General features: G+C 42.0%; 2 protein-coding genes and 1 long non-coding RNA gene across 4 annotated transcripts; 2 read left to right on the forward strand and 1 right to left on the reverse strand.

Annotated features, from left to right (window-relative positions):
• Nucleotides 1–16: 16 nt before the first annotated feature.
• Nucleotides 17–7,146, forward strand: LOC114774382 (cyclic nucleotide-gated channel cone photoreceptor subunit alpha-like). 2 transcript variants are annotated; one of them, XM_028966297.1, is made up of 9 exons: nucleotides 17–223; nucleotides 1,064–1,212; nucleotides 1,336–1,425; nucleotides 3,132–3,308; nucleotides 3,910–3,969; nucleotides 4,175–4,336; nucleotides 4,462–4,563; nucleotides 5,191–5,297; nucleotides 5,374–7,146. In XM_028966297.1, the coding sequence occupies exons 2-9, from the start codon at nucleotides 1,115–1,117 to the stop codon at nucleotides 6,765–6,767; spliced, it is 2,190 nt and encodes a 729-aa protein (XP_028822130.1). In that variant the 5' UTR covers nucleotides 17–223; nucleotides 1,064–1,114; the 3' UTR covers nucleotides 6,768–7,146. The 2 variants fall into 2 exon arrangements, with proteins under 2 accessions (XP_028822130.1, XP_028822131.1); XM_028966298.1 differs by having other exon boundaries at nucleotides 3,177–3,308.
• Nucleotides 7,147–7,663: 517 nt separating this feature from the next.
• On the reverse strand, nucleotides 7,664–13,393 carry LOC114774375 (ubiquitin-protein ligase E3A-like). The gene is made up of 10 exons (XM_028966291.1): nucleotides 13,240–13,393; nucleotides 11,694–11,790; nucleotides 10,442–11,616; nucleotides 9,950–10,094; nucleotides 9,616–9,821; nucleotides 9,351–9,515; nucleotides 9,065–9,220; nucleotides 8,924–8,997; nucleotides 8,696–8,839; nucleotides 7,664–8,605 (listed from the first exon to the last, which is right to left on the reverse strand). Exons 2-10 carry the CDS (start codon nucleotides 11,734–11,736, stop codon nucleotides 8,485–8,487), a joined length of 2,229 nt encoding a protein of 742 aa, XP_028822124.1. The 5' UTR covers nucleotides 11,737–11,790; nucleotides 13,240–13,393; the 3' UTR covers nucleotides 7,664–8,484.
• LOC114774381 (uncharacterized) lies at nucleotides 12,871–18,226 on the forward strand. Its single transcript, XR_003744802.1, has 3 exons — nucleotides 12,871–12,920; nucleotides 17,255–17,392; nucleotides 18,040–18,226. It is a non-coding gene; the product is annotated as an uncharacterized LOC114774381 (long non-coding RNA).
• Nucleotides 18,227–22,148: the final 3,922 nt, after the last annotated feature.

Genomic DNA, 22,148 nt, shown 5'->3' on the forward strand with positions numbered 1-22,148 from the left:
CGCTGCAGAAAGCCCCGCCCCTCCCCCGAGGAGCTGTCCAGCGTCAGAGGGACCACAGACTGTCAACTCTGAGGACAAAATGTGCGTTTTTACCGAGCGGGGCTGACGCGAAGCGGGGTTAGAATGAGCAGAAGAGCGGCGTTGTTGGCTTTTAGAAGAGTTCATGTGGGATTTTACCGCGTGGAGCCGAGAGAGACGTGAGGGCGACCCGAGGACGGCGCAGGTAACCCCGGTCAGAGGAGAGCTGCATTAACCGGCTCTGCTAAAGCACGATGCCCGCAGCACGATGCAAATTGCTTAACAGGATCTGCGCTCTCTGCTTTAGACGGTTTAGACTCGCAGATCCCCTTTTAGCACCGTGGAAAATTTTTTAAAAACTTTTATTTCGGTACAATGTTAAACTTACAGAGGCTGGAACTTCAGACCAGATACTGGTGTGACTTTTGATGGATATTCTTTTTGTATATTAGATGACGACATGCTTGAGGAGATTAATGCATTTATTTCGCTTAATAGGTAGTAAAATAAATCAAAATTCCAAAAAATAATGTGAAATCAATATTGTATATATGAGAAATGGTTAAAGTTATTAATAGACGTTTTTAAAATTATTTGCTAAATAAAATCAACATAAATATTTCATCACATCAGGATGCATTTCAGTGTGTCCTTCTTTCTCTGAGCCTTTTGCTTCCTTTGTAACATGTGACGACATTTCACCTTATTTGTCCGAATGAAAACGTCTAGAACCCGCAGTTTACTGCCGGATAAATGTACAATCTGCTGGGTCTCCGGGACAAGGTGTTGTGACCATCAGAAGTGTGGGTCTCTGAACCAGGAGCACACACTGCTTTTGTGGAGGCATCTTTTATCGCCAAGTGCATCCATATTTCCAGTGATTTGCTTCAAAAAAACATATCTGACAATATTAAGCCGCCAACCGTTTTCCACTTCCACCGTACAGATTTTGATGAGCTCTTAGTGAGCCATGAAGGAGAGGATTTCATGGACGGGATCTCCCTGACCCCTATAGTAGTTGTCCATGATGTGTATCTGTCTGTAGCGTTTTTCTTCAGAGCCGAATGTGCTTGGCCGCCAGTGCTGACCAGTAAGGATGAAGAAGATCTGCACAGGGCAGTCGTACCCAGCTCAGCAGTGTGCATCGCTCTGCAACTCAGAAAACCATTTGGAAGATGCAAACAACGCAAGCAGGTTTGATGTTCCATCCAACTAAATACAATTCATGACAATTCATATTATATATATTGCATTGTATTATGTACAAAATGTAGTCCTGCAATAAGATTTTTGAGCATTCCCTGCCATTTTCCCCAGAGTTCACTCTGTTTGTGAAGACACATTATCTGAGCTCCAAGGTGCCGAGTCTCGCCATAGCTCCCTCACTGGGCCTGGAGCCGTGGCCAGGTAAGCCCTTTCCTTGGACAGTTCTTAGATTAGTGATATGCTGGTAAAGCACAACACCCATAGTAGGAGCAGGGATGGTTCTAGACAGGCGTATGTGAGGAGGCAAACAGAAACATGAAGGGGACACATGGTGGCAAGAGAGGCAGGAAATGGGTGGGCCTCTACCCTAAGACCTGCCAACTAGGGTGTCCCTCCTGAAGGCCGAGCCTCTGTTGATTTTGCTATTAGGGTCACTGAGACACATAAACCTCCAGACCATGATAAGGTGGAAAGTTCCTCAGGGGGAAAAGTAAAAAAGAAATTAAAAATCGAATGAATGATTCCTCATCACATTAGAACAACTAAAAACACGACATTTACCTCAATCGAAAGCAACAGTGAAGTGATTGTCATTTGAAACACAGCACAGCAAATGTGTCCTCTGCTTTTAACCATCACCCTTGGTGAGCAGTGGGCAGTAATGAATGACAGGTGCCCGGGGAGCAGTGTCTGGGGACGGTGCTTTACTCAGTGGCGGCAGCCTTCCAATTATGGGTCTGCTTCCTTACCCGCTAGTCCACCGCTGCCCCATGCATGACTTAATATCAAATATATTCTAACCCAATAATAACACTCCCCACTATAGTCAATATTAACAAAACTAAAAAAACTGGCGTATTTAAAAAAAAAAAAAAAAAAGCATCTCCTAGTGTTAACCTTTGTGAGCTGCTGAGGTGCCAGTCAGAGATTGGCTGCTTCCTCTAAGCCTCCCACTTATTTTGCTCTTCCCTGCCTACTAAGAAACTTTATTTTAATTTGCATACTAACAGCGATTGGATGTTTAGCTGGGGGAGGGGGAGTGGGGATTCTGTGCAAAAACCGAGCAAACAAGAGGGGAAACATGTCATCTAATATGAGCCTTTTCCAGTAGATTTTGTTCATATTTAGCTTGTGTGGTATTTTCTTTCTTAACTTCTTAAAGTTTGATTTAAGGGGGCAGGAGGTTTGTTTATGGTGGCATTTCCCCCTCTTGCTCCAGCGTATAGACAGTACAGTGGTAAAAAATGTCTGACCTAATGTCACCATTTCAATTTTTTTTGCAATATAAAATTGATATAATCATATTTCATTGTTGTGCTACATGCAGCACATTCATGCACTCAACTCTTGCTCTCTGTTAACATATTATGCATAAAATAATTAATTCACTTGCACAAATTTCAAATCAACCCATAATATGATCTAAAGATGTTCACACAAAACAGCTCTTTTCTCAGCAGTGAAAGCTCCAAGTTATGGTGCAGAATAAGTAAACTTGCACCACCACAAAATGGATCTGACTGCGAGGGAAACAACAGAGCAGTTTCTATCACCCAGAAAACCCCATGGTACTGCTGACATGGCCATACATCAACCAAGCATTATTACATCATACATTACGTCATCCATACACTGTTTAAAAAAAAATGACCCGAATGAGTACTAAAAAGTCTAATCAGCTGCATTTCAGCATAGTGTAATTCCCCTGTAAATATATTAAATTAATTCTATATAAAAAAATAGCCACAGTCAAAAATATTTCATAAATATATCATATCAATGAATAACACAATTCCAATTTCTTATTTTTCATTTCAATGTCTTATTTTTGTATGATATTAATAAAGTTTTGGCACAAAACCCATAGACACCGTACTTTTAGTGTTTGACCTCTGCTGATCTGCCAGGCTCTCTCACTTCCTGTTCATGCTGCGGAACTGGGCAACCAAAAGACTGCATGATGAGGAGCAGAGACCCGACTCCTTCCTGGAGCGATTTCGGGGCCCAGAGCTCAAGGACCTCTCCAGCCGGGGCAGCACAGCTCAGTCGTCACTGGGCTGCATGGATGCACCACGAAAGAGGAAGTGAGTTCAGCAGGATTTTGTGGCGAGAGATTCTAGACTCCCCATGTTCTAGACTCCTGCTCCTTTGTAGAATTGCATGGGTATAAAGAGTTAATACAGAGGAACAATATTTCAAGGGGTACAGGAGGATTTGCCTTCATTCTGATTCATGTTCCAGACTTAGCAGAATGAACAAAGCACAAAATGACATTTTAAACGATAATTACAGACCATGCCACCTTCTAAATTTATTGTGCGGGAGAGTAACTCTGTTGCTCTGAGAGGACATTTGATTGGCCGGTGCTCCCCTCTTCAGTCATGCCAAGAAAGGACATGCTGGAGCAGTGGAGGATATGAGGGACACCATGAGTACGTGAGGTGGGAAGGCAATTTAATGGACGTAGAGCTATTAGTGAAGGAAGCTAGAGTGTATAGAGTGTTTTTTTTTTTTTTTTCTCAGTTAGGGTATGCCCACCTTTTAGAGGCTTCGTAGTTATAAATTACAACTAGTAACCATTCCTATTAGTTTACTGTAAACTGTAAAACTTGCATATTCCCATTTTACAGTGTACAAATAGTCTTAAGTTAACAACTAACAAGATCTGTGTTTTTTATAATAAAGTAATGCCACCCAATGGGCGCTGGCAGCTTACAATATGAACAACTGCAACAACACTGATGAGTAAGTGCACTTTGTAGTTGTTAGTTCTGTTTAGTGTAGTGTCTGTGGTAGAATCATGGGTACATCAAGTAAAGCAAGTAGTTTGTGTAACATGATGCCACCTACTGGGCAAAGTGTAACATGCAACATCAGTAATGTAGTTGTAGTGAAGCCTTCCCATTTAGAGTAGTTCAAGTTACATAAAGATAAAAAATTTGATCTTTAGTAAAAAGGATGAAAAGAAGGAAGAGTTAAAAAAAGAGGAGAAAAAGGATGGGGACAACAAAGAGGAAGAGAAAAAAGATGAAAAGAAGGACGAGAAGAAAGATGAAAAGAAAGACGATAAAAAGGATGATAAAAAAGATGATAAAAAGAAAGAAGATCCTCCGTAAGTACACACGGCATCAGTGGTAGAAGATAATGTCACAGTGTTTAGTGAAAAGAGAAGTGTTAGCACTTCACTAGTAGAAATACATAAAAGTGGTGCATGCAGTAACTAAAGGCTTTTTTCAGGAAGGAAATTTGGATCATGGATCCATCAACGGACTTATACTATAGATGGCAGACCGTAATTGCTGCACCAGTATTTTACAACCTGATGATGCTAGTGACAAGGTTGGTTCACATACAATCAAAGGCCACTTTATTATACACACCTAGTATTTATGTATAGGTACATTTTGAAGGTGTATATTTGCATATTCAAATTGCAGCCAATACCCTATTTTTTTATTTTGACCAAACACACCATTTGAACAAAATGTATTGGGACCCTGCAATTCAGGTGTTACAAGTGTATAAAAAACCCAAGCACCTACCTATACACTTACAAACATTTCATCCCTGTTTGATATTCTGGCATTAGCTACAAGTGGTAATATTGCGATGTGGAAGAGTTTAGGAAATATGACCTAACTGAGCTAGAGTGTGGAGGTGCATAGTAAGCAAAAGCTGGCAACACTTTATTAATGTTCCAAACGTCCTTTGACATTAACCTCAGCACAAAAATGGTCTTGCTGACGCTTCATATAATGAGTTGCTACACTGAAGTCTTCCATCACCAAGTCCTGTGCCAAGCATTGGATAGAATCTTGTGAAGTTGACCGCCGCCGGACACAAATTACACTTCTCTGTCTGTGTAATGGATGAGTCTGGATTTGCAGATGCTAGTAGAACGTTAACTGCCTTTTAGTCTTTAACTATATTTATGATTCATAATGTTATATAACTGTTTCCTTTTAGAGCCTGCTTCAATGAACTCCAGGAAAAATATACAATTTTATGGGTAATACTAGATTACACATCCGATATGATCTACTACATGGACACTTTTGTCAAATCACGAACAGGTGAGCATCTTCTTTAAATATGAACCAGTAAATGCATAACTGGGAAAGATGCCTAATCAGGAAAATGTTCTTACAGGGTTCTTGGAACAAGGATTGCTTGTTAAAGACCCCAAAAAATTGAGGGGCAACTACATGAAAAAGCCACAGTTCAAATATGATGTTCTTTCAATCTTTCCAACTGACCTTTTTATGTTTAAAGTGGGATTCAATAATCCTGAACTAAGGTTCAACCGACTCTTCAAAATGTCACGGCTTTTGGAATTTTTTGAGCGCACTGAGACCAGAACCAGTTTCCCCAACATGTTCCGAATCAGCAACCTTGTACTTTACATTCTGATTATCATCCACTGGAATGCCTGCATTTACTTTGCTATCTCAAAAACCATTGGCTTTGGCTCAGACACCTGGGTGTATCCCAACATCACTGACCCCAACTTTGGCCGTCTGAGAAGGAAATACATCTACTGTCTGTACTGGTCAACGCTAACCTTGACCACCATTGGAGAGACCCCACCACCTGTCAAAGACATTGAGTATGTGTTTGTTGTTGCAGATTTTCTCATTGGAGTACTGATTTTTGCTACAATCGTCGGCAATGTTGGTTCCATGATCTCCAACATGAATGCCTCCCGTACAGATTTCCAGTCCAAAATTGACCAAATAAAGCAGTACATGCACTTCCGAAAGGTCACCAAAGACCTGGAAAACAGGGTTATCAAGTGGTTTGATTATCTCTGGACCGAGCAGAAAACATGTGATGAAAAGGAAGTGTTGAAGAACCTACCAGACAAACTGAAGGCAGAGATCGCCATCAACGTCCACCTGGACACGTTAAAGAAGGTCCGAATTTTCCAGGGTTGCGAAGCGGGTCTCCTGATTGAGCTGGTGCTCAAGTTACAGCCTCAGGTCTTCAGCCCTGGGGACTACATCTGCAAGAAAGGTGATATTGGGAGGGAGATGTACATCATCAAGGAAGGTAAGCTGGCTGTGGTGGCAGATGATGGGATCACACAGTTTGTGGTGCTTGGTGAGGGGGCATACTTTGGAGAAATCAGCATCCTAGGAATCAAAGGAAGTAAAGCTGGCAATAGGCGAACAGCCAACATCAGGAGCGTGGGCTACTCCGACCTCTTTGCCCTCTCAAAAGATGATCTGATGGAGTCTCTGACTGAGTACCCAGATGCCAAGAGGGCCCTGGAAGAGAAGGGTAAGGCCATCCTCATGAAGGACAACCTGATTGATGAGGCAATAGCAAATGCTGGGTCTGACACCAAAGACCTGCTGGATAAGCTTTTGAATCTAGAAAGCAATGTGGATGCGATGATTACCAGGTTTGCCAGATTCTTGGCTCAGTACACATCCAGCAATGTAAGGGTGAAGACCAGACTCACAGACATGGAGACCCAAATTAAGGTTGTGCACGATGGTGAAAAAAGTGAAGTAGTTGAGGAAAAGAAAGACCAAAAGTAATTCAAGGCTTTGCATTTCACTCTATTGAACTTTTTCTTTTTAAAGTATAACAAGAAAATGTTTATATCTGTGTCTTTTTATGTATTGCAACTGTTCATATTTAATCATTCTTGTTAGGGTTTGCGTATGGCAAACTGTTTGGCTGTATGAGCTTGAAATCGTGCTAACCAAGATACACAAGTAAATGGAATGCCATATTTGGGGAGAGTCTGGAAGCAAGATTCTGTATTATAATGCTGCAACACTGTGCATGATGGAAGACATGCTGTCCTGTATTCATCACTAGCGTCTGAAAGGGGACTTTTTAAGAGCATTTGCAATAAGGAGACGTGGTGTAAGATAGGTATGTGAGAAAATTAATAAAATGGTTTCCATTCTATATGGCACACTTAACATGGATGTTCTGTTATTCAACCAAACAACTTAATCAATAAAGGGCTTCAGTATCAGAATAAAGTGTGAGCAAAAATGTACAGCCATCAGCAAGAGTCATTTTCTGCAAGGTCCTGGATGCCAGTTACAAAATGTAAATTCTAGTAAAGACTAGAAATTCCGAAATTGGAATTAAAAAGCATCATACTACACCTTGGAGTGAAAAGTGGACTTTTCAGCTCAAAATTCTGTGAAGCATAATTTAAATATGAAACATATTGAAAGCAAGGTTTGTATAGGTCATACGTCCATTAAAGAAGCACTCGGAGGCACATCCAGTGCTAGTTCTTCAAATTTCAAACATTTTTCAATGGTCTCATTACCTAGTTGCATTATTAAAGCAAATATGTATGAGGCTGTGAGTTACAGATATTTTATCAGGGTTATCAGCATCACGAACAACGTAAAACATTACAAAATGTTAACTGATTTGTGAATAGCAAGTAACCAGAGTACAATTATGATAACCTTCAAAAGGTACTGTTTATTTGTAAAGAAACAGAATATTTCACAGTATTCACTGTGCTCAGTGTACAGGAAACAGCGATTTCAATATTTCCCTTCACCTGTGACCACCGCATCAGTGCACCAGTAACTGGGTCTCCCACTGAACACTGGGGCTAATAAAACTTCTCTCTCATTTCTTCCTTACGTTTGAATGTCAATTACAAGATCTTCTAAAATACATGGCTGGTGGACAGTTAAAAAAATCTTACATTTTTGTCACTGAGATAAGGTATTAGCATAGTGGGTTAGACACTTGCCTATGAACTAGAAGCCCACTTACTACCATTGTGTCCCTGAGCAAGACACATAACCCTGAATGTCTTCAGGGGGGACTGTCCCTGTCACTACAGATTGTAGTTCACTCTGGATAAGGCCATCTGATAAATGCCAGAAATGTCAATGTCAAAATAATTCTAGCACAGAATAATCCGCAATAAAAACTACAGATTATTATACTACAGTGTCACCATGCTATAAATAAAACACACAGTCAAACATACTTCATATTAATTGGAAAAAAAAAAAGATATTTTTTAATTAGTGTTTGATCTGTGATGAGGTAAACGTAGCAAGTATATTAAGTGCTTACAGATCCTGGCACCGAGTAATTTATTTCCCCTGCTGCTAGAAGGACCTGAACAGGACTACAGTGCAAAAAATGACAGTACAAGCCTCACAGTACATCAAAAATACAAATCCCATCCTGCACCTTTCTGCTGCTGCTGCTGTTGTTCACGTCACAGGCATTGAAAAATGAAAAGCCGTGTGACATACACTCTCAAAGCATGCCGAAGCCTTTCGCATACGTGATGGCTTTGAGTAGTCTCTCTCTCAGCTTCTCCTTGCTGGAGTATTCTGGGAGCAGAAGGACATTGAAGCAGGTGTGTGATGTGGGAAGTCTGCAGGGGGAAGACACGACCAACCGAGAAGTCAGACTTCGCTCTGCTGTAGATCACGAGCTGGAATACAGACCAACTGTGCTTTCTCACCTGTCGGAATCCTGCCCGTTTTTGGCTATGACCAACTTGAGCTTCCCCAACCCCCCCACTGGTGCTCTGTCAGTGCCCGTGGTGAACTGGAGAAAGAGCCTCTTCTGCTCCTGTCCAAAGGTGTGCACGGTCTCCCAGAAATCCCTGGGGAACGCATAACATAGAATTACCATCACCAACGGCATCTCCCTCCACATGCAGTGACAGCGTGGCCTCGCTCGACCTTACTTAATCACGCGACACTCCCTGCTGTAGCCTCCATCGTAGTCTGTGCTTTCTTCAAGGGCATGGAAGTCGAGATTCTGGAGATTGAACGCATGTTACATTTTCATTATGTAATAATGAAACGACTTTAGGCGGCTCACTTACCCTGCTTCCGCAAATTAGCAGCTCGATTTCATCAGGCCGAAACAGATACTTCAACGGGGACTCATTGGTGACCATGTGAAAGCCTCTTCTGAAGGCCTTGAACTGAACCTTCACACTTTCATTTAATATGTAGTCCGCATACTTAGTCACAAACTCCTGGATGTCGGAATGGCAGAAAAGCAAAGAAATAAAGAACTCGGTGCACCAAAGAACCAGGCTGTACGAATGGTTTACATGCACATACAATTAAACTGAAAAACATGGCAGGAGAAGGAATAGCGGTCACCTTTCTGTTGTCATTGGTGACAGGGATCTGATCTCCGTTTTCCCTGAGGTCGTGCAGGACCGGATTTCCAAACAGATCTGTCTGTGATATCTGGAAAGTGAGCGTCATGTCTTCCTCCACATTACCTTCATAATCCAGCAACTCCTTTAGACTCTTGTAAAGAACCTGCATTGATATTTTGAGTTCACTCAGAATTATGGAATTAAGCCTAAGCTGGGACACACTGTCCCCTTGTCTCATTTAACTGTGTACTGTGTATCATTACAGGATGGGAATCAGCCAGGTCCAGGAAAGTTCCCTTTTTCCCCATCAACTTCCTGTAGATCACCATAGGGAAGTGGACATCTAAGATACAGTTGTTGTAGATGGCCAGGCCCAACACAATTCCAATGAGGGAGTACTGGCCCTCATTCTCCAAAGAGGATGAATTAAACCAAAAGAGCTTTGTGTTTTCATCGTAAGTGAACATGCCTGCAGAAGACAAAAAAAAACAAAACAAAAAAAACACAAACCCAACCAAAGCTTACTGGTACCATCATAACACTAGAGAGAAATCAAAGAATGGATAACATGTTATGAGCTAACATATCTGGATATACCAATATCTGGATTGAAGAGCTCTTCAACAACCAACTGGAAGAATTCTTTGGAGATTCCTCCTTCATCAAGGCCCTGCTCCCCCTCAAACTCTACATAAAGCTGTTTCTTCAGGTCTGAAGGGTTCTCCATTGCAAACATCTCCAACTGATATGAAAAGTATGTGAAAAGGAGCAACAGTTCTGATTTACACGTTCATTAGTTCTTTTAAAGAAACATTTTCGGGAATATGTCTCCACAACCAGCACCATATTCACACCAGACCTGGTGCAGCTGTAGTGGATATTGTAACACAAGCTGCATGCTGTAATAAGGAATATAAAATATAATGATCATCATGTCTACATGCACACTGGTGTTCCAAGGCTCATCCCGGTTTTGATCATATTCATCATACGGTATTAATAACTGGTTACTAACTACAGTGGGCTGGTTTGAAACACAAACCAGTCCAATAATTCTGGTTATAATATCTGCAGCCTGATGAAACTTACACTAATTAAGGCATCATCGATGAGGTGATCTCGGCGCACTTTAAGCTTGAGATACGGATTAGCCTGCTGGCCATCGACCATACTGTACAGAGCAGTAATCCTGCGCTCGCTGTACATCCTGATCCGGTTGTCGTAGTACAGCCCCTGGTTTTTAGTCACAGCATTAAGGATGAAAGGGCAAGACATGAAGGCGAACTTGCTCTCGGCGTTCACCTTGTAGAAGACATAGTCCTTGTCCATTTCTAGCACCTCGTTCAACGGTTCGTTAATAAACTCGTCGAAAGAGACGACAGGCTGCCGGCAGTCCGACACACAAACCCCCAGCTCCGTCTCCAGCAGATCTACTCGAGGCCCCTTCGGGGTCCGTTCTTCTTCACCCAGAAGCTCCTGAAGGGTCAGCTCGTTGGACTCCAAGATCTCATCCTCCTCTTCCTCATTCTGCTGTGGGTCCAGCTCTCCAGCCAGCACGTTGGCATAGTAAACGATCTTCAGGCATTTCGCCGCTGAAACCACCGCCTCGTTGTCGTTGACCAAGTTGTCTTCGTCAAACTTGTGGCAGACCACCGTGTAGGTGATGAGCTGCTGAAAAGTCTCGGCCAGTCTGCGGATGCCCCTCACATCGTACCGGGACCAGAGGCGTGCCAGCCGGGCCTGTGCCGGGAGGGACAGCCTGCACATGGCCTTGCAGACGAACGGCAGAGCCGTGTCCAAGTACTCCGGGCTATGGAGGTTGCAGTTCTCCATGATGATGACGAAGAGGTTGAGGTAATTGGGATCAAAGGCACACGCATCGTGGTACGTCAGTTCATCTTCTACGCTGGGCATCACGCAGAGGATGGCGTTGACCAGCGCCGACTCGGCTTTTTCGTCCGTCAGTATTCGGTCGTACACTCTTCTCACAGCAGCCACGTCCACCGTTACCTCGTCATGGCTGCCGTCATCCTCGCCACTCCTTGACGCGGAGGATGCAGACATGCTCGCGTTTTCCTTCTCATTTTCACTCCTGCCCTGAGAGTCTAGCGAGGCGTTGGACTCCTCCTTCCGGAAACTTCGTACCAGGCACTCAGCATTGGAAAAAACCTTACCGATTACACCAATCAAGAGGGAGTTGTTTCCAATCTCCTCACAAAGAGCCAAAATCTCATATACCTTCTCCTCCGTTAGATAGTTCAGATCTGCAAGGGTTACATGATGTGAGATAAGAGCCTGGAAGCTCAAAATGGGAGAAATTAATCTGAACGAGGGCGCTCACCTTTGAAATCTTCAGCCGTCACGTCTAGCTCACTGTAGCTCATCTTCCAGGTTCTGCGCTCGTGGAAGCAACTTGCTTCTTTCAGATAAAAACTTCACTGAAATTGAAAGTGAAGTGATTGTCAATGTGAAACACTGCAGCACAGCACACAGTGACACAGTGAAACGTGTCCTCTGTATTTAACCATCACCCTTGGCAGCCATGACAGGCGCCCGGGGAGCAGTGTGTGGGGACGGTGCTTTGCTCAGTGGCACCTTGGCGGATCAGGATTCGAACCGGCAACCTTCTGATTACGGGGCCGCTTCCTTAACTGCTAGGCCACCACTGCCCTACTGGCCTTAGGGATTACATCCCAACATCAGTCTTATGCAGGTCAGGGCCTTCATGGGCACAGACAATGTGGAACATGTTAATTTGCAGTCAAAGCAGAGCCAACTTTGGATTTTAGTGCTAAATATAATTTCTCTCATCTGGTCTCATATGGTTACTGGCATGCCAGGCACTTCAGTGTCCTCAAAAAAAAAAAAAAAATCACAGACTATATGGTTCAATAACAATGTGCATAATTCTTCAGCAGAGCTGAGCAGATAATCAATACAACAGATTAATACGGATGTATACTGCACACCAATTTCACCACCATTATTGAAATAATTTATGTGTTATTTTTTTATATATAACAGCAACTAACTGTCATAATGCAACCCAATGTGTAATCTGCTTTAATAATAATGATGCAAAATGCATTTTGCAAAATATGGATATTATATTGTGCACCAATATCCAGCCATGACACAGAACATTCAGAGAAACTACAAGAACTTACAGGTTGCTGAAAGCAAGAAAAGGAAAAGAGAAGCAGGTGAAATTATTCACACAACCAGAGAGAAAAATACACACGGAATACAGTGGCCCACTGTATATAAACTTTACAAAAGTGATGAACAAAAATGACTATAATTCAGTGCTGAAGCAACTTTTCTATTTTGTATGTACTTTGCTTATCTTACAGCATTATGTTGTTCTTTTTAACTATTATTTGTATAAAACGACTTTTTTGTATAAAACGTATTAAAAGTTTATAATTAGTAAGTGTGTTGTTTGTAATATCAGGAAAAAGCATTAAATCATCAATTATGGCTCGAGAGGGCGTTTCACGCTCAGCATGGAAACGCAAGCCACGCCCCCTGACGTCACACGTGCGCGCCAGGAAACCTGATCTTGAAAGTAAGCTTTTTTAGTCCTCATGCCCTGTAATTTACTAATCACGGTGTTTCACGTAATCGTAATTGTTTGGCTTCGGTGTTTCTTGGCTCGTGATCATTTTAATGGACGTCAGACGAAATAAGGACATTCTGTGGAGTGACTCAACACAACAATTTTGTTACAAAAAATGACATTTTTGTTACAAAAAATGAAAAAATGACGACGTTGCATTTATTTTTGATACTTAAGTAAATTTAAAGTTTAAAATACTTTAATCTTCCACGTGATTTAAAGTACAAACGTTAGATCTTTCCCTTTAACCCCGAGTAAAGGTACATACCTCTTCCGCCAGGAATATGTTGTATTATATGTTGTAATATGCGGTATTCTGTCACCCGGACCCGGGCTCAGCGCGTCGCCGCTTCTCTGCCCTCTGCCATCTTGCCTTCTGCCGCGACGTCTGTCACTGTCAACAAGTGTCTCCTTTTCCCACAATGCACCGCTGTAATGACTCGTCCGAACGCGCGGGTCGGATCGGGTTTTAAACGACCAGGAATATTCATTCACAATTATAAATTTACATTTACATTTACAGCATTTATCAGACGCCCTTACAATCAGTAGTTACAGGGACCGTCCCCCCCCGGAGCAATTTGGGTGTCTTGCTCAGGGACACAATGGTAGTAAGTGGGATTTGAACCTGGGTCTTCTGGTTCAAAGGAGAGTGTGTTACCCGCTAGGCTACCACCACCTCCAATAAATGATTATTACACGCAAGCATTATGCTGTGGTGTTATTATTCCTTCAACATGTCCTTCCTTGTACTAAATTGTATAAAACGTTTTTTTTTAATTGAGGTAGTAATTAACTTTGGTAAGATTTTATCGTTCTCAAATCTAGACCTCTATTTAAATTCAATTCTCAGAATGTGCTTTGGACCATTTCAGTCAGCAGGTGGCAGCATTTTACCAGAGTCTGCAAGGTGAGGTGACAAACCTGTCACCAAGCAGAAAGACACCTTTATTCTCTTGCCTCCATCGCTAAATGGATATTAAATCTGAACCAGTTTCTCACATTGGCTCTATCATTCTGTTGCGTGGACTAAATATTTCTCAGGGGTCAACCAGGTGACCCCGCTAATCTCCGCCGCTTCCTTGAATTTCCAACAAACCCTACGTGCCACACAACCGATCCGGTGCTTTTGGCCACCCGCCCCCCCCTATTGATGAAGTGTGTTTGGCGTGAGCCTGCCAATCTTTTTCAAAATGATGGGCTCTGTTTGCATGGCATTCTGGGAGAGATGCTTCTGTCTGAGGCCACGGGTATTGTTGAATAATGGAAAGGGTGTCCGAGTTTTAGGAATATGTGGTCCGATGCATCTGTGTAGAATCAAGACCTCATGAATATAGACAGCTGTTTAGCCCCAAGTCAGCATTGCCCGAGATTGAACTGTTCTTTGTGAATCAGTTAAGCTCGTAGAGACGGAATGCCCGAGCAAGCCGAGACAGAGCGCGCCAACAACAGCCTCTGCACCATTCCGATAAACCCTGCGCTCCTGCGGTGAAGAGACCCGAGCCCACCGCTGTGGCCGGGGTTCGCTGGTTGAGGGGGGGGTCAACATTTGCAGCAATCAATCAGTCGAGCCACAGTCCTTCCGAGCTCCAGCCGGACACTTCCAGCTACCTCTGTAGCGTTGCTGAGCAACCCGTGCCGAACCAGGCAAAGGTGGCTCCGCTTATTATAGTCTGGATTTCGGCATCGGTTTCCAGTGTTGGCTTTATTCCTCTTCTCGTGTAGTACATTGCTGCTGAAGAATTACTTGACATGGAAAAGTGGATTTATGGCTCATTTACAAACATAATAAATGAGATAATTGAATTATATTAGCTAAGTAATTGACCACCTTTAGCTTCGTTGTAGTACTTACATGTGTATTTTATTTTATCCAAGAAATATATTAAAATATATATATTAAAAATATATATATTAAAAGACATTAATTAAAATATTACTATATAGTTTATTAACTCTCTATCTGTCAAACCTTTACCTTGCACAGATTCACATAAAAATCTTAGAATGCCCCATCCTGACCTCCATGACATCTGATGTAAGAGTAGTGAATCAATAAATTATTGCAATGCTTTAGCAAAAAAAAAAAAAACGCACCATGATAAAGGTGTGTAAAAATTTGCTGATTTTTGAAAATGCTCTACGGAGGAATAAAACCATATAATTATTTTTAATAAAACACCCCGGAACGAATGTTCCATTCCTACCAGAGGACAACAGAAACATTTAAATAAGCAGCAGGCAGACTTTGTGAATGCTGACCCTGCTGACCTCAGTGCATGTTAATTCTGAATTAGGACGGCAACCTTAAGCCATTGCTGTAAACCAATACATAGACACACCCTGAGTATCGGCGGTTTTGACTGAACAACAGTTTGTTCGATTTTATTGACGTGATGTAATTGATGGCACATTAAATCTAATCATGTTGTGACAAGATGTCAATCGACACTTATTGCTTGAAATTTTTCTGACCAAAGGACATTGAGCCCAATGTGGACGTCATCCATGAATTTTAATTAGACGATGAACAATTCGAGACTTTTTAAATACTCTGAACCAGTCAACACTGAGAGCAGCGCTCACCCGTTTAACTTTCACCCCATAAATCTCACCCATCCCCGCAGTGGGAGCGAACCAGACAGTGGGGACATCTGGACACGTTCAGATCACCAGAGGGCTCTGATGTAATCTTAGGGGAGAGGAAAATTGGCAAGACTGAGAATGAAGAAGTAAAGCCTTTTGGAAGGCACATGTCGAGCCTCTCTGGTGCCCATTCTGTTTGATAAGCAGCCTAAAATGTGTTGCTGGTGACCTTTAAGAGAGGAGATAGTGCAGCTATATTCATCATTACTTTCACTGATCTTTTTCAGCAGCAATATCAAACCGTGGCACACCCAAGACATTTCTGAACGTCTATTTTTAAGGTCTAAAGACTGATCTATATTTAAAAGAACACAAAAATAAAACAGCAATCTTGAATAGCTTGTTAAATGGAGAATGATCCGCACCAAGTGAGATGAATGAAAACCAACAGCCTCATATAGCCCGGAGCGCATGGCAATGCTGTCGTAAGCATTTCTTACTTCATTCTCACACAGAGACCCAATGTGATGCTCAGTCACACCAACTATTCTTAACTGCCGACATTTGCATATTAAAGGGGTCACTGCACAGGGGAGAGATACATGGTGTGTTGTTTTTCCCCTCGTGGTTTTATTATCATGGTTCCCACTGTTCTTTTGTGATTGTTGGTCTTATATTTGCACCCTTTATATTTTACTACTCTGTGGCATAATAATTTCACGGCATTGCCAAATACATGCGACAGAAAGCCTTGAAACTTTTAGAAAGTAAAGTGATTGTCATTGTGATACACAGCACAGCACACGGTAGCACACTATGAAATGTTGGTCCTCTGCTTTTAACCATCACCCTTGGTGAGCAGAACTTGCCGACATGTATAGCAGTAGTAGTAGGTTTTCCCCCCCTCCCTACACGTGTATATATGCTGGTAATAAATGACGTCCAAAAGCTGCGTTCACCTCCCCATATTTGTACTAGTAATGGAATGCCATTCTGCCACGCCCAACAAAAAGTCTAGACACGCCCTGGATGCAAGGGGGCGCCACCTTAAAGCTTGCCTAAGGCTCCAAATATGTTTGGGCTGGGCTTGCTGTTAAAGCAGCTTCATTGTTCTAGCCGTGAGGTTGAAGGCGTTGCTTTCTCAATCGAGCCTTCCTGACAGCATTGGAGGCCACCTCAGTGCCACATTAATAAAGTGTCTAAAGCTGTATCAGCTGTATGTAAATCATAGTCCAGGAAAATGAGTTCCTTGGTTGTTCTGAATTTGTTGTGCTATTATCTAAGGGCAGGGTCAATACCTTCGCTTAAACGAAGATCAGATCACATTGACAAATGAAGAGATTTGAGAGAGTATGCAGTGTCTTAAAGTGCTGTTTCCCACTGTCCCCATACACAAGTATAGATTACACATACTATTAATAACACTCAAATTAAACTAAATTTGAATGCCTACAGAGACAATAAAAATGATAAAACTTTCTGCATACTGAACAAGGACAGCATCATATAAGATGCTCAAATAAGAGCGCATGCATTCTGTTGCGACACTGCGTGCTTCCTTTTGTTCCTTTTAGGTTGTGTTTCGGCCATCAGAATATTTATTTAAAAACCACCAAGCGCCTTCCTTCACCCAGCATGGCAGCACATAGATAAACGCCCTCTGCCTGTTGACTGTAACCCACTCTTCCTCCTTTCAGAAGGATTTATCACCCACGATACACCATGGGGTTAAAATGACTTTCACCAACTGCAGAGGTTTATCTGGAATCGCTGCCTACCGTGGGAAGATTGTGATGTCCAGACATAATGACTGTGAAGGACCTGGAGCAGGCAGGGTGAGTGGAGAGCGCTGTCACATGACAGCTCATACATCAGCCCATCCTCCTCATCAAATTTGGAATCTGGTTAAATGCCACTGATGAACCACTGCTCATCAATCAGAAATCTGCCATCTTGTCCCCACAATTTATTTTTAAATCCTGCATTTCAAATCTGAATCTCCTTAACATCCACTATGAGACGAAAAGTTGCTGCTATGTGGCCATTTAAAAATATATAAACAATGGTGCTTGAAAAATTGTGAATATAAACGTTTTTCATGAAGAAAATCATTGGCCATACTTGGTTATTTATTACATTAATGCATGTTGAGTTTCTATCTGAAATAAAGAAAAAGTTCAAATTGCAACTGGGCACCATGTCTTATGCCCGTTGATGCTATTTAGGCCGGAAAATGTTCCAAATAAATCTTGACAGAATCTGGACTCCATCAGTCCAGACTAATCTATGGATTTCAAGACCATTGCTACCCTCCTCAGGAATTACCCTCCTACACTACTTCAAGGGCAAGGGGTGTAGTAGCCCATGAGGTCACAAGGGAAATTATGGCAACATCTAAGCAATTTAAGGCTCCACTGACATCATCTAATCTGAGTATTCATAAGCCTAATATCTTGGAAAATATCTGTTTTCGGTACAAAAGCATGAAAAAAGGAAAGGAAGCAAAAAGCCTCATCCCAGCCGGGTTTGTTGCAGCATCTGGGCCAGGATAGCTTACCTCGATGGGACATCAGTGTGACAAACGATGGCAGGACATCTGTCTGTGAACTTAATGCAGCGAGGCAACATCGCTGAGCCTGCAAACGAATGGTTAAAGGAGAGGAAAATCAACGACATGGAAACAGTGTGGACGGCAAGGACCTTTTTAAGGAAACGAACTTCTGAATTCATCCGAATTAAGGACAGGTTGATCAACAAACGCTGAAAGACTTTCACTTTCTTTCAGGAAGATGTGTGTGGGGAAGGATAATCTGCTGTATGAATGTTCTATGATATTTTTAATGTATATGACCACTGAATATTTATGTTCTCATTTTACAGTCTGTGTAAATTGAGAGTGTCATGTGCAGCCACGTATGTGTTCAGGCAGATTCTACTGCTCTGACCGTGCAGGACCTCTAAATAATGCATAATTAATAATAATCTTTCCACCATAATACAGCGGTGAGAGCACAGTGGGTTGTCCTGCATTATCCTGTTGTTTAAGGTATAAAAGACTAAGGTGTGTCTCAGATTTAACATCCATTTTTACCCCAAATCATGCCATTCGATCGTGTATTAGAACTGACAACGCTGAAGTTCCCTCCCAGTGAGCCTTGGGTCGCCCATGACCCTGATTGCCTTTGTGAACGGGCTGCCATTGTAATGAATAATCAGTGTTGATCGCATCAACCGAAAGTGGTTTTAATGTTGTGGCTGATGTTTCAGGAAAATAAATCCAGACACGCAGCCACAGTGCCGTGCGTAATTTAAACTCCGCCCCGTCCCAATTTTAAAAAAGCCATCGTGGCACAGGATCCTTGGGGATGCCCGGGCCAACTTGAAACAGATGTTAAGCCCAAAAGGGTCCCACAAACTGTGATGACAGACTTAACAAGCTGGAATGTGGCAACGTCGGACAAATAATGATGAAGAATGAGAAATCTCTCCAGAGAGCAACACAAACCCCGGTGTAGTGACGACAGCATGTCTGTCCTGTGGTAAAAATAGATTCCTTATAGCCTGGAGCTCAACACCGACGTGGCGAGCGTGCATCTGAAATGTGGTGTAGAGACTCTCATTCTGCCTGAACCCCACCTCTCGGGTCCTTATATCATACCCCATCCCCAAGGGTTTTTCTTTTAAAGGCGTCTACAAATAAATAAAAAAAAAAAAAAAAAGTAGTCGTGGTAAATTAATGATAAAACCTAAATGGCGTAACACTACATCCATCTCTGTACAGCCAGTTGGTAAATTCGCTACCGGGTTGTTCAAATGGATTAATCTGGATAAAAATAATTATTTTGAACAGATTGGATCAAATCTTGTTGACTAGTGCTTTAAACCCTTCATCTTTTTGACCACGTTCCTAATTCAACAATTGTACAAATTGAAATAAATTACATATCATCAGCAAACATGCTTTTGTCATCAGTTTTCAAGTTTGTCACGATAAAGAAACATTATTTGTATAAATGTTAACATTTCAGACCAAAACTGAATCTCTAATTCCACAAAATCATAGTGAATTGATTTAGTTTAATACTGTTATTAAAAAAAAAAAAAGTCATTTAATTATCTAGGCAATCTTCAGGTCTGTGTGTGAATTTGGTGACATGTCCATGGGTTGTTTTCAATTATTTGTCTCAATAAGTTGTCTTTAGTTTCCTGCTACACACATTTTGTAACACTGTGTATGAAAAGAATAGAAACATCTATTTCAAGATCATTTTTTATGTATTTATGTATGATGCGTGGAGCTGTTTAAAGTTTAAGGCCTTTTACAAGAACTACAGTAAGATCCCTCCACCATCGACACACGCTACACATTTTCTGTCCATCATACAATGACCTTCCAACCACAGCAGCCCCATCCAACAAGCTCCGGGAGTTTCCTCCACTAGGGAGGGTTTTTTTTTTTTTTTTTTAAGGAGAAACCATTAAGGAGAAATAAATAATAATATTCTCTCATCAGTGCTAAACGATTCCTGAAAATGTGTCCTGGGAACAGGGAAGTGAGGTCACAATTCGGTGACCACCCGAGCCCCGGGGAGGTAATGAGCAGGATGCTAGAAGCAAACAGACGAAACGTGAAAAGATGTATGTGTGGGGAAAAATTGAACTGGTTACCGAGGCAATATGGCAGCCTGAAAAGGTGAAACTTCATCAGGCTTATAGGCCCAGTAGTGAGCGGTCATCATATCTCTGGACGGCTTTTACCTTTTCTGCAAAGTTCCTGCGTGAAAAAAATGGACTGAATGGAGTCGTTCAAGGACGTCTGTGCACGAAACGTGACGTTCTTGTGACTTCTCTCGTAGCGTTTTGAAATGCATGGCTGTAGTGCATGAGGTGCCAGAATTATTATATAAAGAGAAAATAACCCAAAAAAAACCTCTGACCATCATAACGTGTATTGAATGCCACCATCACGTGACGTGAGAGGAGAAGAACTTCGTTCTGCGGAACACTGCCAGTGTGAAGAGATCGTGCTTACAGATGCCACAGATGGGTCCATGGTTCTTCTGATAAAGCCGGAACGGCAGATGGCTAATGCCAACAAAAGTCTTGCAGCCACCGAGCGAGTGCCAAGAGTGTCACTTAAGCGGTTCCAAGACGAGCCTCGGCTGAGAGTTTGAGGGCAACACTGACTGTCTGCATCTACAAATCATACTGAAGCTTCCGTTATCATTTTTACTCTTTATTGAGAGGCTAATGGAGGTCTGAATTCTTCACATTCTAATATAATTAACTGTTTCCAAGATTTATCGTTTCCTTTTTTATCCAAAAGGTTCATGATCAGATTTCTCATATTTAAGAAGCTGGACCTCGGTTGAAGAAGAGTAAAGGGGTAAGGGACTGACTGGCTAGATAACTGACTAGATACTGATTTGAGGTTTTCATAAACGTGAATAATGTTCATTTTGCACACAAGGAGAATATCTGGACGTCTGAAATCCATCCAAACAGCACGCGGCTCGAAGAACATGAAGGTTCGAAAACTGAGGTCCATATCGAGAAAGTCGAACCAAAGCAGAACTTTTAACAGGTTTTCTTTTACCACTGCATCACATATTAGCATTTGTATGTGGGTGAAATGATTCTGCAAGCGAAGGTGTGAATAGGCGGCTTTCATAACCGCGAGCAAAAGTCGTGAAAGAGACGGGCGACGCAGCACCTGAGAGAGATGGAGAGGTCGTAACCTCCCGGTTTTGAAAAGCGCAAGGTCGAGGGAAACAAACGGCAGCATCAGCAGAGCCGTCCGCGGCCCTGACTCTCCCCGACGTGCCTGGATGGAAGTTCATTAATAACCTTCCCGCCGCAGAGACCAACTGCAGGCTGAAGACAGAAATGTCTTCATATGCTGGGAAGGGAAAATCAGGAATGAGGAAAAAAGAAAAAGAAAAAAAAATTGCTGCTGGGTTCTCATCAGATGCTTCTATTTGAGGACCTTTAAATATTTGTAGTTCAAAGGACAAGGAGATCCCGATTTACAGCAACCTGTGTCCAAAAGGTGAGCAGATTTGAAAGGACGGAGTAAAGGATGGAGTAAAATTGGCTGTGGATGTTGTCGGTTCGTTTAAGAGACTGAAGGTTGTATAAAGGATTTAAATGATCAGTGGACAGTGGACATTTGAGAGCGTGTCCCGTGTCTGAGCCCAACCATGGAAACAAAAGGCAGATCTTCCTTTATTGTTCTTGGTACATTTTTTTTATGTTCTCCTCACATTTGTCTGATATATTTCTGTTCTGTTCACACACACACACCCTTTTCTGGGATGTGACAGAATTGCAGTCACTGTACGCCAGATGCCAGAGGTTCATACAAAGTAAAGAATTTGGTCCTTTATTTCAGTTATGTGATAAAAACACAAGACTTCATCTTGAGATGAACGCAAACATAAAGCCATAGTGAAAACATTTCTCATGGAACCAAGGTGACATGAAGCAGCTCAAAATGGGTGCAATCAAGACCAAACAAGACGAACAAACCAAAAAAAAAAAAAAAAAAAACTCTTTACAGTGAGCAGGACCAGTAAAACATGACATGGTGTT

Source organism: Denticeps clupeoides, unplaced genomic scaffold (genome assembly GCF_900700375.1).
Source record: "Denticeps clupeoides unplaced genomic scaffold, fDenClu1.1, whole genome shotgun sequence".
NCBI classification, from domain to species: domain Eukaryota; kingdom Metazoa; phylum Chordata; class Actinopteri; order Clupeiformes; family Denticipitidae; genus Denticeps; species Denticeps clupeoides.

Excerpts from the sequence above, each read along its gene's own strand:
- LOC114774375 (XM_028966291.1), bottom strand. The coding sequence starts at position 11,736 with ATGAGCTACAGTGAGCTAGACGTGACGGCTGAAGATTTCAAAG. Across the intron at positions 11,617-11,693 it reads GACGGCTGAAGATTTCAAAG|ATCTGAACTATCTAACGGAG; the intron begins GTGAGCGCCCTC and ends TAACCCTTGCAG. Across the intron at positions 9,221-9,350 it reads TCACCAATGACAACAGAAAG|GAGTTTGTGACTAAGTATGC; the intron begins GTGACCGCTATT and ends TCCGACATCCAG.
- LOC114774382 (XM_028966297.1), top strand. The coding sequence starts at position 1,115 with ATGAAGAAGATCTGCACAGGGCAGTCGTACCCAGCTCAGCAGTGTGCA. Across the intron at positions 3,309-3,909 it reads GATGCACCACGAAAGAGGAA|TAATGCCACCCAATGGGCGC; the intron begins GTGAGTTCAGCA and ends TTTATAATAAAG. Across the intron at positions 4,337-4,461 it reads AAAAAGAAAGAAGATCCTCC|GAAGGAAATTTGGATCATGG; the intron begins GTAAGTACACAC and ends GGCTTTTTTCAG.